Source organism: Cherax quadricarinatus, chromosome 38, assembly GCF_038502225.1.
Source record: "Cherax quadricarinatus isolate ZL_2023a chromosome 38, ASM3850222v1, whole genome shotgun sequence".
NCBI lineage: Eukaryota > Metazoa > Arthropoda > Malacostraca > Decapoda > Parastacidae > Cherax > Cherax quadricarinatus.
The window spans coordinates 20,492,825-20,508,999 of NC_091329.1; the positions used below are offsets into that span (position 1 = coordinate 20,492,825).

At 38.8% G+C, this 16,175-nt stretch overlaps 1 protein-coding gene across 3 annotated transcripts in view; it reads left to right on the plus strand.

Moving 5' to 3' along the window:
* The window catches only part of LOC128693038 (2-hydroxyacyl-CoA lyase 2), an 89,927-nt gene extending 74,546 nt beyond the window's left edge, over positions 1–15,381 (plus strand). For all 3 annotated transcript variants that reach the window (XM_053782533.2, XM_053782529.2, XM_070092149.1), the window contains exons 12-14: positions 7,509–7,611; positions 10,812–10,982; positions 14,868–15,381. In XM_053782533.2, the coding sequence (XP_053638508.2) occupies positions 7,509–7,611; positions 10,812–10,982; positions 14,868–15,047 (454 nt within the window). In that variant the 3' untranslated portion in view covers positions 15,048–15,381. The remainder of the gene's footprint in view (positions 1–7,508; positions 7,612–10,811; positions 10,983–14,867) is intronic.
* The last annotated feature ends 794 nt before the right edge of the window (positions 15,382–16,175 follow it).

Sequence of the window (16,175 nt, forward strand, 5' to 3'; positions counted from 1 at the left end):
GTTGATCTATCAGCTCATCAGTGGTTAGTTCTTCATTGTCCTCCTCCACCAACTCTTCCACATCCTCCCCACTAACCTCCAACCCCAAGGACTTTCCCAATGCCACAATGGATTCCTCAAGTGGCATAATCATCTCAGGGTTAGCCTCAAACCCTTCAAAATCCCTTTTGTCTACACATTCTGGCCACAGTTTCTTCCAAGCAGAGTTCAAGGTCTTCTTAGTCACTCCCTCCCAAGCCTTACCTATAAGGTTTACACAATTGAGGATATTAAAGTGATCTCTCCAAAACTCTCTTAGTCAGTTGAGTTTCTGAGGTCACTACAAAGCACCTTTCAAACAGAGCTTTTGTGTACAGTTTTTTGAAGTTTGCAATAACCTGCTGGTCCATGGGCTGCAGGAGAGGAGTGGTATTAGGAGGCAAAAACTTCACCTTAATGAAGCTCATGTCCCCTTAAAGTCGCTCTGCCACGTCTGTAGGATGACCAGGGGCATTGTCTAACACCAGGCACTTAAGTTCTAATTTCTTTTCAGTTAGGTAATCTTTCACATTGGGGGCAAATGCATGGTGTAACCAGTTATAGAAAAAGTCCCTAGTGACCCATGCCTTACTGTTTGCCCTCCACAGCACACAAATTATCCTTGAGGACATTCTTTTGCCTGAACGCTCTGGGAGTTTCAGAGTGATACACTAATAAAGGCTTCACTTTGCAATCACCAGTAGCATTGGCACACATGAGAAGAGTAAGCCTGTCTTTCATAGGCTTATGTCCTGGGAGTGCCTTTTCCTCCTGAGTAATGTAGGTCCTGCTTGGCATTTTCTTCCAGAACAGGCCTGTTTCATTACAATTAAACACTTGTTCAGGTTTCAGTCCTTCACTGTCTATGTACTCCTTGAATTCCTGCACATATTTTTCAGCCGCTTTGTGGTCCGAACAGGCAGCCTCACCATGCCTTATCACACTATGGATGCCACTACGCTTCTTAAATCTCTCAAACCAACCTTTGCTGGCCTTAAATTCACTCACATCATCACTAGTTGCAGGCATTTTTTTAATTAAATCCTCATGCAACTTCCTAGCCTTTTTACATATGATCGCTTGAGAGACGCTATCTCCTGCTAGCTGTTTTTCATTTATCCACACCAATAAGAGTCTCTCAACATCTTCCATCACTTGCGATCTTTGTTTCGAAAACACAGTTAAACCTTTGGCAAGAACAGCTTCCTTGATTGTCTTTCTGGTGCCCACAATAGTAGCGATGGTTGATTGGGGTTTCTTGTACAGCTTGACTAGGTCGGCTATACGCACTCCACTTTCATACTTATCAATGATCTCTTTCTTCATTTCTATTGTAATTCTCACCCTTATTGGTGTAGGGTTGGCACTAGAAGCTTTCTTGGGGCCCATGGTCACTTATTTTCCAGAAACAGCACCGAAAACACTGTAATAATACGAAATATTCCGAGTGTATGCTTGGATGTTACCGCGGAGGCTGGCTGGTAAACAATGGCACGGGCGGCACATGTGAGGCTGGCTGAGGGCGCAGATTGGACGCGTCTCGGACGAAAATCGGTGAGCGGGTTTTTAATCGGTATGCGCGGCAAAAATTTTGCGATTAAAGCAAGCGGTATGCGGATTAATCGCTATGTGATGCCATCGTTATGCGGGGGTCCACTGTATATAACATACACAATAACTTTAAAACGTTTGAAGCTTTGAAAAGTTTCCAGACAGAATCCAGTGAGATGCAAAGGACACAGGCTGTAAACAAACTCAAGAAAATGGCACATGGACACCCAGCTGCTGAGCGCATCATGCCGAAAACTGCCAAAATAGCGAAACTGGTACTGAATAAATGAAGAATGAGTATAATTGAAAACTGCCGCATTAGTGGGGTCCCCTGTGCATACCAGTGTTTATACACTGGTGTAAAAGGAGCAAAAAAATGTGATTAAAATTTTTGTGAGATGTTGATTTAAGTAATGGAAGGACACTTTGTAGAATAATGTATTTAGGCTGGATGATAGTCTAATATGTCTTGCTGCAATGGAAAGGTGGATTTTTTTTTCTATATCAGTCAACTCCCAAAGTAGGGTGAGGGTGATTGAAAAAAAAATAAAAGGAATCTTTCAACATCATTGATTCAATACCTGTTTTGCCAGAGGTGCATAGGCATCACATTTCAAATGACACTCCGAACTGAAAAATCCCCATCCCTCCTCCCTCCCTCAGAGTGCAGGTACTGTACATCCCACCTCAAGGACTAAGTTCCAGCTAATCACTTTCCTCCTGAATTCCTTCATAACTGTTACCTTGCATGCTTCAGCACATAAAATCCCTAAAACCATTTCTCACTTGCTCTGATCTAATACTTTCACATGCTTGCTGGATGCTCAAGCTCTTAACACTTAACTGCTTTTAGATTCCCAACAATCCTTCCTAGAACAGCTGCCTCCATCTTAAATTTATATACCCTCTAGGTCATCCTACTGTACAGTAGGGCCCTAACTCACAACATTAATGCATTCTAGAAAATTTGTCATAAATTGTTTAGTACTTTAAACCGATTTTCTCGTAAAAAAAATGTAAAAAAGAATGAGAGGATTTGTGTAAGAGTAGGTGGGTGGTGTGGGTGAGGGGGCAAGTGGTGTGGGTGTGAGAGGATGAGCAAGTGGGTGCGAGTCACCCACACCGATTATTAGAATTATAATAACTTGTGAAAACTCAGTCCTTCTAACAAGCCTGGTTTTCCATGTATTTGCTTGCGACTCTGTCATTGCCCCATGATAATCTTCCCCAATTTTGGTTAAGTTAAGTGTTGCATGTAACTCCCTCAAGAGAGGATGTAATAGTAGCTTTGTTAATGAAGGAAACTAGTGTTCCAGTGACAGCCCCATGGAAGGGCTTCAGTCCTCTGTAATCTCTATTAGCTTTCCCCCTCTTTTTGCCAGATTATCATTATAATTAAAACTAAGTGCTAAACCACCAGGGTCATACAGCGTTCCTCTTCCCCAGAACCACCCTAAATAAAAAAAATAATAATTTTAAAACTAGTCCTCTAGCTCTTCCTTTCCTTCAAGCCAAATTGTTGATACTGAGGTGTTTGTTTAGGAAAATGCATAAAGTAATTCATTCAGCAACACTAAATTTTTGTTTGTGTGGTCAGGTTTCTTATAGTATCTCCAACAAAACAATGTTCTAATCATGTCATAAGGAATTGTGTAGAGCTCCCATTTCTGATACCTAACACTAGGTGTCAGCATATCAAAGCAGAGAGAATATTCCTTCAACTCAGTGCTTGGTTGACAAAACACTGCTCATAGGCTGCAAACATTCTTAAAATTTTTTTTTACTTTATTTCCTTTCTCTTGCTTTGTCACTGCATAAGAGATAAGATAGAGGTAGGGAGAAGTGTTTAATGTAAATGTCTAACAGGTAGTAGGTTGGTAGACAGCAACCACCCAGGGAGGTACTACCGTTCTGCCAAGTGAATGTAAAACGAAAGCCTGTAATTGTTTTACATGATGGTAGGATTGCTGGTGTCTTGTCTGTCTCATAAATATGCAAGATTACAGACACGTCTTGCTACTTCTACTTACACTTAGGTCACACTAAACATACATGTACACGTTTATTTATACACACTCAGATGAGTTTTCTTTGATTTTATCTTAGAACAAGAACTAAGATAAAATCAAAGAAAACTCATCTGAGTGTGTATAAATAAAATTGTACATGTATGTTTCGTGTGACCTAAGTGTAAGTAGAAGTAGCAAGACGTGCCTGTAATCTTGCATATTTATGAGACAGACAAGACACCAGCAATCCTACCTTTTATATCCATGGGGAAGTGGAATAAGAATCTTTCCTCCGTAAGCCATGCGTGTTGTAAAAGTCAACTAAAATGCCGGGAACAATGGGCTAGTAACCCCTTTTCCTGTAAAAATTACTAAAAAGAAAATTGTCAAAGTGGGAAGTTTGAATGTGCGTAGATGCTGTGCAAATGATAAGAAAGAATTGATTGTAGATGTTATGAATGAGAAGCTAGATATCCTGGCTTTAAGTGAAACAAAGCTGAAAGGGGTGGGTGAGTTTCAGTGGAGAGGAATAAATGGGATAAGGTCAGGGGTTTCTAATAGTTAGAGCTAAAGGAGTAGCAATAATGTTGAAGGATAAGCTATGGCAGGAAAAGAGGGACTATAAATGTATTAATTCAAGGATTATGTGGAGTAAAATAAAGGCTGGATGTGAAGTGGGTTATAGTAAACGTTTATGCACTTGGGGAAGAGAAAAGTATAGAGAATAGAGAGATTTTGGGAAATGTTCAGTAATTGCATGGGGAGTTTTGAACCAAGTGTGAGAGTACTTGTGGTTGGGGATTTCAATGCTGAAGTGGGAAAAAATGTTGTGGAGGGAGTACAGTGGAACCTCAAAAATCGAACTGCTCCCAACACAACCAATTATGTAAGTGTATTTTTGTAAGTGCTTTTATAAGTGTATTTTTGAGGGTCTGAAATGGACTAATCTAATTTACATTATTCCTGATGGGAATAAATTCATTCGGTAAAGGCACTCGAACATAGTAGGTAAATTTGGGGTGCCAGGGGTAAATGAAAATGGGGAGCCTTTAATTGAGCTATGTGTAGAAAGAAATTTGGTAATAAGTAATACATATTTTATGAAAAAGAGGATAAATAAATATACAAGGTATGATGTAGCACGTAATGAAAGTAGTTTTAGATTATGTATTGGTGGATAAAAGGTTGATGGGTACGCTCCAGGATGTACATGTTTATAGAGGGGCAACTGATATATCAGATCATTGTTTAGTTGTAGCTACAGTTAGAGTAAGAGGTAGATGGGATGAGAGGAAAATGGCAACAAGAGGGAGGTGAAAGTGTATAAACTAAGGGAGGAGGAAGTTCGGGTGAAATATAAGCGACTATTGGCAGAAAGGTGGGCTGGTGCAGGTATGAGTAGTGGGGGGTTGAAGAGGGTTGGAATAGTTTTAAAAATGCAGTATTAGAATGTGGGGCAGAAGTTTGTGGTTATAGGAAGGTGGGTGCAGGAGGAAAGAGGAGTGATTGGTGGAATGATGAAGTAAAGGGTGTGATAAAAGAGAAAAAGGTAGCTTATGAGAGGCATTTACAAAGCAGAAGTGTTATAAGAAGAGTAGAGTATATGGAGAGGAAAAGAAAGTGGAAGAGTGGTGAGAGTGCAAAAGGAGAGTGGATGATAGTGGGAGAGGTACTGTCAAGGAATTTTAATGAAAATAAAAAAAAAATTTGGAGTTAAACAAGTTAAGAAAGCCTAGGGAACAAATGGATTTATCAGTTAAAAACAGAGAAGGGGAGTTAGTAGACGGGGAGATAGAGGTTTTGGGTAGATGGCGAGAATATTTTGAGGAACTTTTAAATGTCGACGAAGAAAGAGAGGCGGTAATTTCATGCACTGGCCAGGGAGGTATACCATCTTTTAGGAGTGAAGAAGAGCAGGATGTGAGTGTGGGAGAGGTGCATGAGGCATTACGTAGAATGAAAGGGGGTAAAGCAGCTGGAACTGACGGGATCATGACAGAAATGTTAAAAGCAGGGGGAGACAGTGTTGGAGTGGTTAGTATTTTTGTTTAATAAATATGAAAGAGGGGAAGGTACCTAGGGATTGGCGGAGAGCGTGTGTAGTCCCTTTATATAAAGGGAAGGGGGACAAAAGAGATTGTAAAAATTATAGAGGAATAAGTTTACTGAGTATACCAGGAAAAGTGTACAGTAGGGTTATTATTGAAAGAATTAGAGGCAAGACAGAATGTAGAATTGCGGATGAGCAAGGAGGTTTCAGTGGGTAGGGGATGTGTAGATAGTGTTTACATTGGAGCATATATGTGAGCAGTATTTAGATAAAGGTAGGGAAGTTTTTATTGCATTTATGGATTTAGAAAAGGCATATGATAGTGGATAGGGGAGCAATGTGGCAGATGTTGCAAGTATATGGAATAGGTGGTAAGTTACTAAATGCTGTAAAGAGTTTTTATGAGGATAGTGAGACTCAGGTTAGGGTGTGTAGAAGGGAGGGAGACTACTTCCCGGTAAAAGTAGGTCTTAGACACGGATGTGTAACGTCACCATGGTTGTATAATATATTTATAGATGGGGTTGTAAAAGAAGTTAATGCTAGGGTGTTGGGGAGAGGAGTGGGATTAAATTATGGGGAATTAAATACAAATTGGGAAGTGACAGTTACTTTTTGGTGATGATACTGTACTTATGGGAGATTCTAAAGAAAAATTGCAAAGGTTAGTGGACGAATTTGGGAATGTGTGTAAAGGTAGAAAGTTGAAAGTGAACATAGAAAAGAGTAAGGTGATGAGAGTATCAAATGATTTAGATAAAGAAAAATTGGATATCAAATTGGGGAGGAGGAGTATGGAAGAAGTGAATGTTTTCAGATATTTGGGAGTTGATGTCAGCAGATGGATTTATGAAGGATGAGGTTAATCATAGAATTGATGAAAAAAAAGGTGAGTGGTGCATTGAGGTATATGTGGAGGCAAAGAAGGGGATGTATGAAAGTATAGTAGTACCAACACTCTTGTATGGGTGTGAAGCTTGGGTTGTAAATGCTGCAGCAAGGAGGCGGTTGGAGGCAGTGGAGATGTCCTGTCTAAGAGCAATGTGTGGTGTAAGTATTATGCAGAAAATTCAGAGTGTGGAAATTAGGAGAAGGTGTGGAGTTAATAAAAGTATTAGTCAGAGGGCTGAAGAGGGTTTGTTGAGGTGGTTTGGTCATTTAGAGAGAATGGATCAAAGTAGAATGACATGGAGAGCATATAAATCTGTAGGGGTCATCCTCGAAAAGGTTGGAGGGAGGGAGGGGGTGAAGGAGGTGTTGTGGGCGAGGGGTTTGGACTTCCAGCAAGCGTGAGTGAGAGTGTTAGATAGGAGTGAATGAAGACAAATGGTATTTGGGACCTGACGATCTGTTGAAGTGTGAGCAGGGTAATATTTAGCGAAGGGATTCAGGGAAACCGGTTATTTTATATAACCGGACTCGAGTCCTGGAAATGGGAAGTACAATGCCTGCACTCTAAAGGAGGGGTTTGGGATATTGGCAGTTTGGAGAGATATATTGTGTATTTTTATATGTATATACTTCTAAACTGTTGTTCTGAGCACCTCTGCAAAAACAGTCATTATGTGTGAGTGAGGTGAAAGTGTTGAATGATGATGAAAGTATTTTCTTTTCGGGGATTTTCTTTCTCTTTGGGTCACCCTGCCTCGGTGGGAGACAACAGAGTTGTTGGGGAGGGAAAAAAAAAAAGTAACTGTTTTCATGAATGTAGCCTCAGCATTGAGCCAGATGTTCTATATTTGTGAAAACAGTGTGTAATTGATGAAATGTGTGTACTTCCAAATAAAATTTTCTTAATGAGTACAAAGGTACCCACGTTACTTCCAAACAATAGCACTTTCACGAGCAAACTAGATCAGATATTCTACATTTTATTTCAGACCACGTGGTCCATTAATGTGGCTTGATCCAGGTGCATTCGGTACTCTGGGTGTCGGTGGAGGATTTGCTTTAGGTGCCAAGATTTGCCGACCAGAGTCTCAGGTAACTGTTTTTATTAAAATACAGTAATATAGCCCAATTTTAACAAGTATGCTTGTTTGTAATTATAGAACAACCTTTCATGAAATAGTCAAATTTATTAAATTAGCCCCCCCCCTTTTTTTTTTCTATTGCAGTATAATACTTCAATGTTATGATAGTATAATCTTGCACATAGTTTGTAGCTCCTATTAAAGTTTAAAAAAAAAAAAGTTAGAAAAATTAAAATAGGTACTGTATCTTTTTTTTTATCTTTGCATCTAAACCATCTTCCTATTTGTTTGCTACCTTTGAATGTGGTGCTACTAAAGATGGCTTGAGTGTGATTTTTCTGTAACCATGGTAAAGGATTGTGTTCACCTCTGGTACCCATGGATTGATACATACTCTTGTTTTGTACTTGTAATGGATTGGTCTACTTCATTTAAGAAACATTAACTGGAAGGGAAAGGCAGCAGAAACAAATACTTCAGTTGATCTGTAAATTTTCTTTCTTGATGACTTCTTGGATTTTTAACTTCGTAATATTTAAATGAACATGTAAATGATTAAAGTACCATGGCCATTTGGGGAAGGTGATGCATGTGGCTCTTTCTAACAGGCTTAGTCTAGCTAAGGTAACTGCCAAAGTAAATACAGTGGAACCCCGGTTATCGTCTTTGACCCCTTTCAGAGTCGACAGGCCCTCTGAGACTTGTTCTCAGGGTTGCCCAGATTTCAAAAAAAAAAAAAAAAAAAAAAAAACTGATGAAAAGATAGAGAATCTTTTCCCGATCATAATGACACGAAAAGTATGAAATTTGATGGAAAACTTACGGAATTATGCTCTTGCAAAGTTAGCGGTCTCGACGATGTTTACGCATCGGCAGTTTTGCTCACTTTGAGCCCTATTTTCGGCCAATTCCACTTACTAGTCGACAAAAATCATTAATATTTTGCTAGAACTCTATTTTTTCTATCGAATGAGTGCAAGAAACCACCCATTTACCGATTTCAACTATCCAACAGTGGTCAGAATTTAGCAATTTTGCCAATTTCACACAAATTTCAAAACATGCCGATTTCCAAATAAGGTCCAGAATAAACAAAGATATTCCTGGCACTAAAATGACATTTCCTCTGTTCATTAGTTACGTCCCAATGCCCCTCTTACATTCTTTTGCTTTCCACTTTGAAATTTTATTCTCACAAAAAATAGAAGATTTACTGTTATGCAGAGTACTGGATTAGTGTAAAAAATGGCATAAATAATATCAGCGCACTTGTGAAGGAATATTAGACTCACCAGTTGGCGTGTATTGGACGCTTAGCATGATTTGTTTACTTTTGAACTTCGGTAAAAATCGAACATTTCTGCTATTTTGAGCTCAATTTCAAGGTACTTTTCATTGTAAAATCAGTCAAAATTATCTCAATTTTTGTAATATGTCTTCCATTCTATAGAATGAGACCAGGAAAACTAGAATACAACAATAAATACCATACGAAAATACAGTGTAAAGTCTGTTTTAATCCAAAAACAGTCAGTTTTTTTTTTTCTCATTATGCACTGTGTGCTGCAGGATTTTTTTTTATACTGCGCACACTGACCACATAGACCCATTCTTTCATATGTAGGCCTACCAGCTTTCTCTCATTAGATTTGAGGGCGCTAGAATTTAGTGTACTAGTACGTCAAAAACCCTGGTGCATAAGCCGTACTAGGATGGCTGAAACCCTGAAAGGGTTAATCCGTTCCAGAAGGTCAGTCAAAATCTGAAATGGACGAAAGCCGAAGTAATATTTCTCATAAGAAATAATGTAAATCCAATTAATCTGTTAGAGATGCCCAAAAATATTAACAAAAAATACATTTTATAGAGAATAACTATAGTTTTACATACAGAAAACCAATGAGAAATAAATATAAATGAATAATTTTAATGGATAAATGAATATGTAACCCACTATTACATACCTTTATTGAAGACACTTGTTGGCATATGGAAGAAGGCGAGGAGGGGAAAGGGAGGAGAGGTTGGGCGGACACATTTGATACGGATGATTTCCAAGCAGAGGTATGAAACCCAGGGCAAAATTTCGCCAAAAAGTGGCCGAAATCCGAATTGTACAACATCTGCACCAGACGAAATCTGGGGTTCCACTGTACAGCAATTTTATCCATATATTTTTTTTAACAGATAGGCTGTATCCCTCTGAGGCAGGGTGACCTAAAGAAAAACAGTTTTTCTTTTTAAATTTAGTAATTTTAGCCATATGTTCACTATATTGAATTCTATTTGTGGTGGTCTGTAATCAAGATCGTAATTATAAATCTGGATTATGAGTTGCAAAGGTTAGTGGATGAGTTTTGGAGGGTGTGTAAAGGAAGTTGAAAGTGAACATAGATAACAGTAAGATGATGAGGGTATCAAATGAGTTAGGTAAGGAAAAAATTTGATACCAGTTTGGAGAGAGGAAGTATGGAAGAAGTGAATGTTCAGATATTTGGGAATGTACATGTCAGCAGATGGGTTTATGGAAGATGAGGTAAACCACAGAATTGATGAAAGAAAGGTAAATGGTGGAGACAAAGAACATTATCCATAGAGGCAAGAAGGGAATGTATGAGAGTATAGTGGTACCAACACACTATGGGTGTGAAGCATGGGTTGTGAATGCTGCAGCGAGGAGGAGGCTGGAGGCAGTGGAGATATCATGCCTAAGGGCAGTGTGTGGAAGTTAGGTGGCGTGGAGCTACTGAAAGTATTATTTATACTGAGGTGGGGTTGAGGTGGTTTGGTTATTTAAACACTATGCAGCAAAATAGTGGAGGGAAGTGTAATGGTTAGAAGGTGGGGTAGGGGATGTCCTAGGAAAGGATGGAGGATAAGTGGTTTTGTGTTAGATAGGAGTGAGTGGAGATAAATAGTTTTTGGGGCTTGATGAGCTGTTAGAGTGTGAGCAAGGTAATATTTTGTAAAGGGATTCAGGGAAACTAGTTAGTGGGACTTCAGTCCTGGAGGTGGGAAGTACAGTGCCTGCACTCTTAAAGGAGGGGTTTGGAATACTGTATTTGCTGTTTAGAGCAACATCATGTTAATGGAAATCGTTGATTGCACAGTTTTCAGGAACGTAACGCATGTGAATTACGAATGTCCACCGTTATATACATGTGTATGTAGGTTATTGCTTAGCGACTTAAAGTAGTCAATACCCCCTAGGTCTGGATTATATATGGTGACGGTGCTCTAGGCTACTCCTTAGCTGAATTTGACACATACGCTCGTCACAAGACTCCAGTAATTGCCTTGGTGGGAAATGATGCTGGTTGGACGCAGATTGCACGGGATCAAGTTCCTACTTTTGGATCCAGTGTTGCTTGTGACCTAGCAGTAAGTATTGCTATCATAGTAACCATTATGTGTAAGGTAATTACAGTAAATTTAATATTCATATTTATAGTGGCTTATTAGAATGTATGGTGGTTTGATTTATAGTTCTGGGCAGCTAGAAAGGCTAGCTTCTCTTATCTTCAGATCATTTGGTAAAATTAGATATCAGTGTGGGCAAGTAGGCTGCCAACAGCAGCCTCCTTGCCCACCCTGGGTGACCAGGGTGATCAGGCAAGCACCAAACAAGCTTGGCCACAGGCTGGCCTGGAGGAAAAGGAAAATGACTCAAAACCAATCACATGTGTATGATCATCAGAAAAGCTAGTATTTCTGTCTCTTGTTAAAAGATATTTCCTTATTTTACTCCTAAATGGTCTTTGTGCTGTGTATTATTTTTGATTGGCAGTATTTTATACCAGGAGCTTAACACTGCTTGTTTTGGCTGATAGCACCTTGTTAACTTTCATTGTAATTATGCCCACTATTAGTATACCATAAAGCAGGAATTTTTATAATGTTTTAGTTTGCATTAAGGCATTAAAAATTCACACACTAAAGAACTTGAGAATTGTGCTGTATGGTTATTTAATAGTTTTAAACAAATGAGTGAATGTTGGCTAAATATAAAATACTGAATATTGTAGTTTGAGTAATAGAATTTAGTTTAGTTCTTTAAATATCTTTGTTATACCATTTATATCTGAATGTAACCCAACTCCACCTATAGGTAGACTCCTATATTTTACCAAAATATCCTTTTTTGTATATCTCATGGATAAGTCCGCCCAAGTTTTTGAGGGAATTTAAAAGGGGTCATATGGTTCTAATTCAAATTATATTCTAGCCAAACAAGGGTGACCAAATATATTCAGAATTCCCCACAACTTTTTCTGAATTTGATACTATTCATCATGAAGGGTTATGCTCGAGTCTAGATGCTTTTTGATCTCCGTCAGGAGCCTATATGCAGACAAATGTTCCATCTTTATAAGATTGGCATGATGCCCAGTGTCTTATTTTGTCTTCTTACACAGCCTTTATAATGTTTACACATACAGAACGGTAATGGATATTAGTTAAACTAATGGGTTTAATTGTAGCCCCATTGATTACACTCCTTCTCCATATTTGCTTTCTATTGCCTTCCCTTAATTTACCTCCCCTTTCTGTTCATCTTGTGCCTTGCTTTTCCCTCACTCTTTGGGAAGCTATGACAATTCTGTTCCTTCCCATTTCCATGCACAAAGGCTCGCTTGCCTACTACAACTCCTTCACACTTACTCTTTATTGACCACTTCCATTCTCATGCTATGACAGTGTACAATGATGGTTCTAAACCCCTTGATGTGTTGTGAATGCAGGAATTTCTCTTAAAAGAATCATCCAAGGTAATTTACTGGAATTGGCCAGATTTCACAGCAGAGTTCTATACAATGCTCACTGTTCTTGTATACAGCATTGATGTCTGCCTCATCATTTGTAGTTTTTTCAGACTTCAAAATGTATTGCAGAGTATCCAGAAATTCCCTCCCGTCATCATTCACATACAGCTTTGGTTATTTTGCATTTATGGTGAACTTTTTTTTTTGTCTAAAGTCCCTCAAGTAGTTTGATTGGGACAGAAACAAGCACTCGACCGCTCGGCTAGCTATTTGTCTTCCCAATTTCATCCACAGGGGAATTTCTTTCTTGTACTATTTTTCGGTGGCAACAGTGATCTGACTTGGATTGGAAGTAATTGTTTTCTATCAAATCCCTTAAGGTTTCTGGCCATATTTTTCTCATCGCTGCCAGGCTTGGAAGACGAGGCTCTCCTGCTTGTGTATTGGACATGACTTAATTCACAGATTACCACATGAAGTGACTGGCATTGCTATGTGCTGACTTTCAGGTCACACTGTCAGTCCACCACATCTTGATAAATTGTCCTGTGTATCAGCAAGCTTGCAGGATTCACTTTCAGCGTCTCCACTGCCCCAACACACTCCAGTTGATGTCCTTGCTGAAAGTCCCACCTTTGACAGAGAGACTCACTTTTTAACAGAAACCAACTTATTGCACCAACATTGATTTCTGTTTTTTTTCTCTTGCACTCTGCCTCTGACCCCTACCCTCGCACACTTCTGCCCCTCGCTCTCTCCTATCATTCGCACATTCCTTCTCTACAGTGCTGTGTAACCTTTACAAATTTAGCACTAAACTTAATGATAAAGATTGAAATAGCATCATTATCTCCTGTTCTCTCATTGCTTTAACTTCAAACAGTACTCCCATGCCATCTATTTAACTTGTGATAATTTTCAAAGCACGTGGAAAATTTGTTCTTGGTGCATATCCTCGTTGAGTCATGTTATGCTAGCTGTATCAGGTACAGTACTTAAGAGATAAGCAAATATTGCTGATGTTCCAAAGAACTTACTAAATATATGAGGGAACAGTGTAGCAAGAATGTTACGAGGAGTGGGTATAGGTACAAGTAGTGTGCAAATACAGTGGACCCTTGACCAACGATATTAATCCATTCCAGAGAGCTTGTCGTTAGTCGAATTAATTTTCCCCATGAGAAATAATGGAAATTCAATTAATCCGTTCAAGACACCCAAAAGTATGAAAATTTTTTTTCACATGAAATATACATTCTCCTACACAGAAAAACAAGGATACATGCACAATAAATACTACATGAAGAATAAATGACATACCTTTATTGAAGAGTATTGATAAGTGATGAGACACTGGTTTTTCTTGAACACTGGGATTTTCAGTGATACACGAGTAAAGGCTTCACTTTGCAATCCCCACTAGCATTACATAAAAACATGAGAGTTAGCCTGTCTTTCATAGGCTTGTGTCCTGGGAGTGCCTTTTCCTCCTGAGTAATGTAGGTCCTGTTTGGCATTTTCTTCCAGAACAGGCCTGTTTCATTACAATGGAACACTTGTTGAGGGATGAATTTTTCAGCTTCGCCATGCCTCATCACACTGTGTATACCACTACGATTCTTAAATCTCTCACTCTTGCTGGCCTTAAATTCACCAATATGAGCACTAGTTCCAGGCATTTTTTCCTGTTCACCTAGGGGTTAGTCGACTGGTGTGGGTTGCATCCTGGGGACAAGATTAAGGACCCCAATGGAAATAAGTTGGTCCTTGATGACGCACTGACTTTCTTGAGTTATCCTGGGTGGCTAACTCTCTGGGGTTCATTATTTCTCGGTAATTGTTTCTTGTTAAGCCACGCCAACATTTTCTCCACATATTCGAGTAGTACAGCTGACGGTGGTGCAGCAACAGCTGACGGTGGTGCAGCAGCAGCTGACTGTGGTATGATAGCATTTTGATGGTATTTCTCACCCTTTTTACCACAGGGTTGGCACTAGAAGCTTTCTTTGGGCCCATGGTGGCTTATTTAGCAGTTACAAGCACTAAAAACAATGGAATAATACAAAATTTATCGAATGTATTCGTGCAACCGTCTGCCCTGGCTTGTAAACAGTAGCACACTAGCTGAGCTGGGGCACTCAGGACATGTTCGGGATGAATGTTTGTTAGTAGAGTTTTTCATTGTTGGTTGGGCCAAAATTTTTACGAGAAAACACTTCGTTAGTCGATTTTATCGTTAGATGCCTTCGTTGGTTGAGGATCCACTGTACTGATGTCCATTAATACTAAATTTGCTGATAATAGATACATTAGGTAGGATTAAGGAATATTTTACATAAATTTTTACCAGTTAGGGTTAGTTACCAAGTTTGGAAGCAAAATTTGAAATTTGCATACTGTACTGTAGTTAGTTAATTAATTCACCTAACTTTTACCATAGATCCATAAGGTGAAATTAAAGATTTTTGGAGGGAAGTCATGCTTGTACAATTTTTTTCTGCAGTATTGTGACTACGACAAAGCCATGGAAGGCCTTGGAGCTAAAGGCATTAGTGTTGGTCGTAATGACAGTATTCCTGACAAGTTGAAAGAAGCACAGAAGCTCCATGATGAGGGCTACCCAGTACTTGTCAATGTCTTTATTGGTAAGACCAAATTCAGAGAGGGTAGCTTATCTGTGTAAGTCATGTGAAATATATTTGCCTATTGCACTATGCCCAGTTGTGGATGATTCCTTGTTTCTTGTAGATATGCACTCTGGCTGTTGCACAAATTCCATTAAAGGTTAATTATTTACCATGATGCTTTGTTAATTCGATAAATAATTGACATTGATATGTACCCATAAAGATGAAAGCCGTCTGGTAACTACGGTATATAAATTTTTTGTGTGCATTTCTCCATGCCATGCATCCATTTAGTTCTTCAAATTTAGACATGTATGTAGTCTAAAAAATATATACTGTACATAATATATATACTGAGTGGTTGTGTTGGTAAGTAAAGGTAAAATATGATTTTTGATTTTTTTTTTCCAAAGCAAAATATGCCTACTTTGTAAAATTGTTATAGAAAGATGACAAATATTATAAGTTTAAGGACAAAATTTCTCCTGGTGTGTTCCTGTGTGTGCAGGGTTACTACTAGTAAAATGCTTAACCTGAGAGGAATTATTAAAGTTATTACACAGTAAAAGGCTAACTGATACAGTGGAACCTTGATTGTGAAACGGACTAATTGTTGAACAAATTGGTTTTCGAACAAGGAATTCGGTCGTGGTTTTTGTACGTGGTCTTGGTTGTCAACCGACAACGCTCGGGTCACGTGATCACCAGGCAGTCCACAGCATGGGTCTTGTCAGTATAGCGACTAACAAGTGTGCTGGGTATCTTGTGAAGGTTATGAAACCAAAAGTACGAAATTTCACTGAAAACTTGTAGAATTACGCTATCGCAAAGTAGTGTTTTGGTGATATTTATGCATCAGTGATTTTACCCACTTTGAGCCCTATTTTGGACCAATCCATTGTTCCAGTTGACCAAACTCTGTTTCGCTAGAACTGTTTATTCTATCGACTAAGTACAAGAAACTGCCCATTTACCTTTTCAGCTACCCAATAAAGTGATCTGAAATTACTAATTTGGCCAATTTCACACAAAATTTAAGGCCAATTTCAAAATAGGGTCCAGCATAAACAATGCAGACATTCCTGGCAACAAAACACTTTTATCTGTTCATTAGTTACATCTCCAGGCCCCTCTTACACGTATTATGCTCGCTTTTCATTTTGAATTTTTATTCACGCACAAAA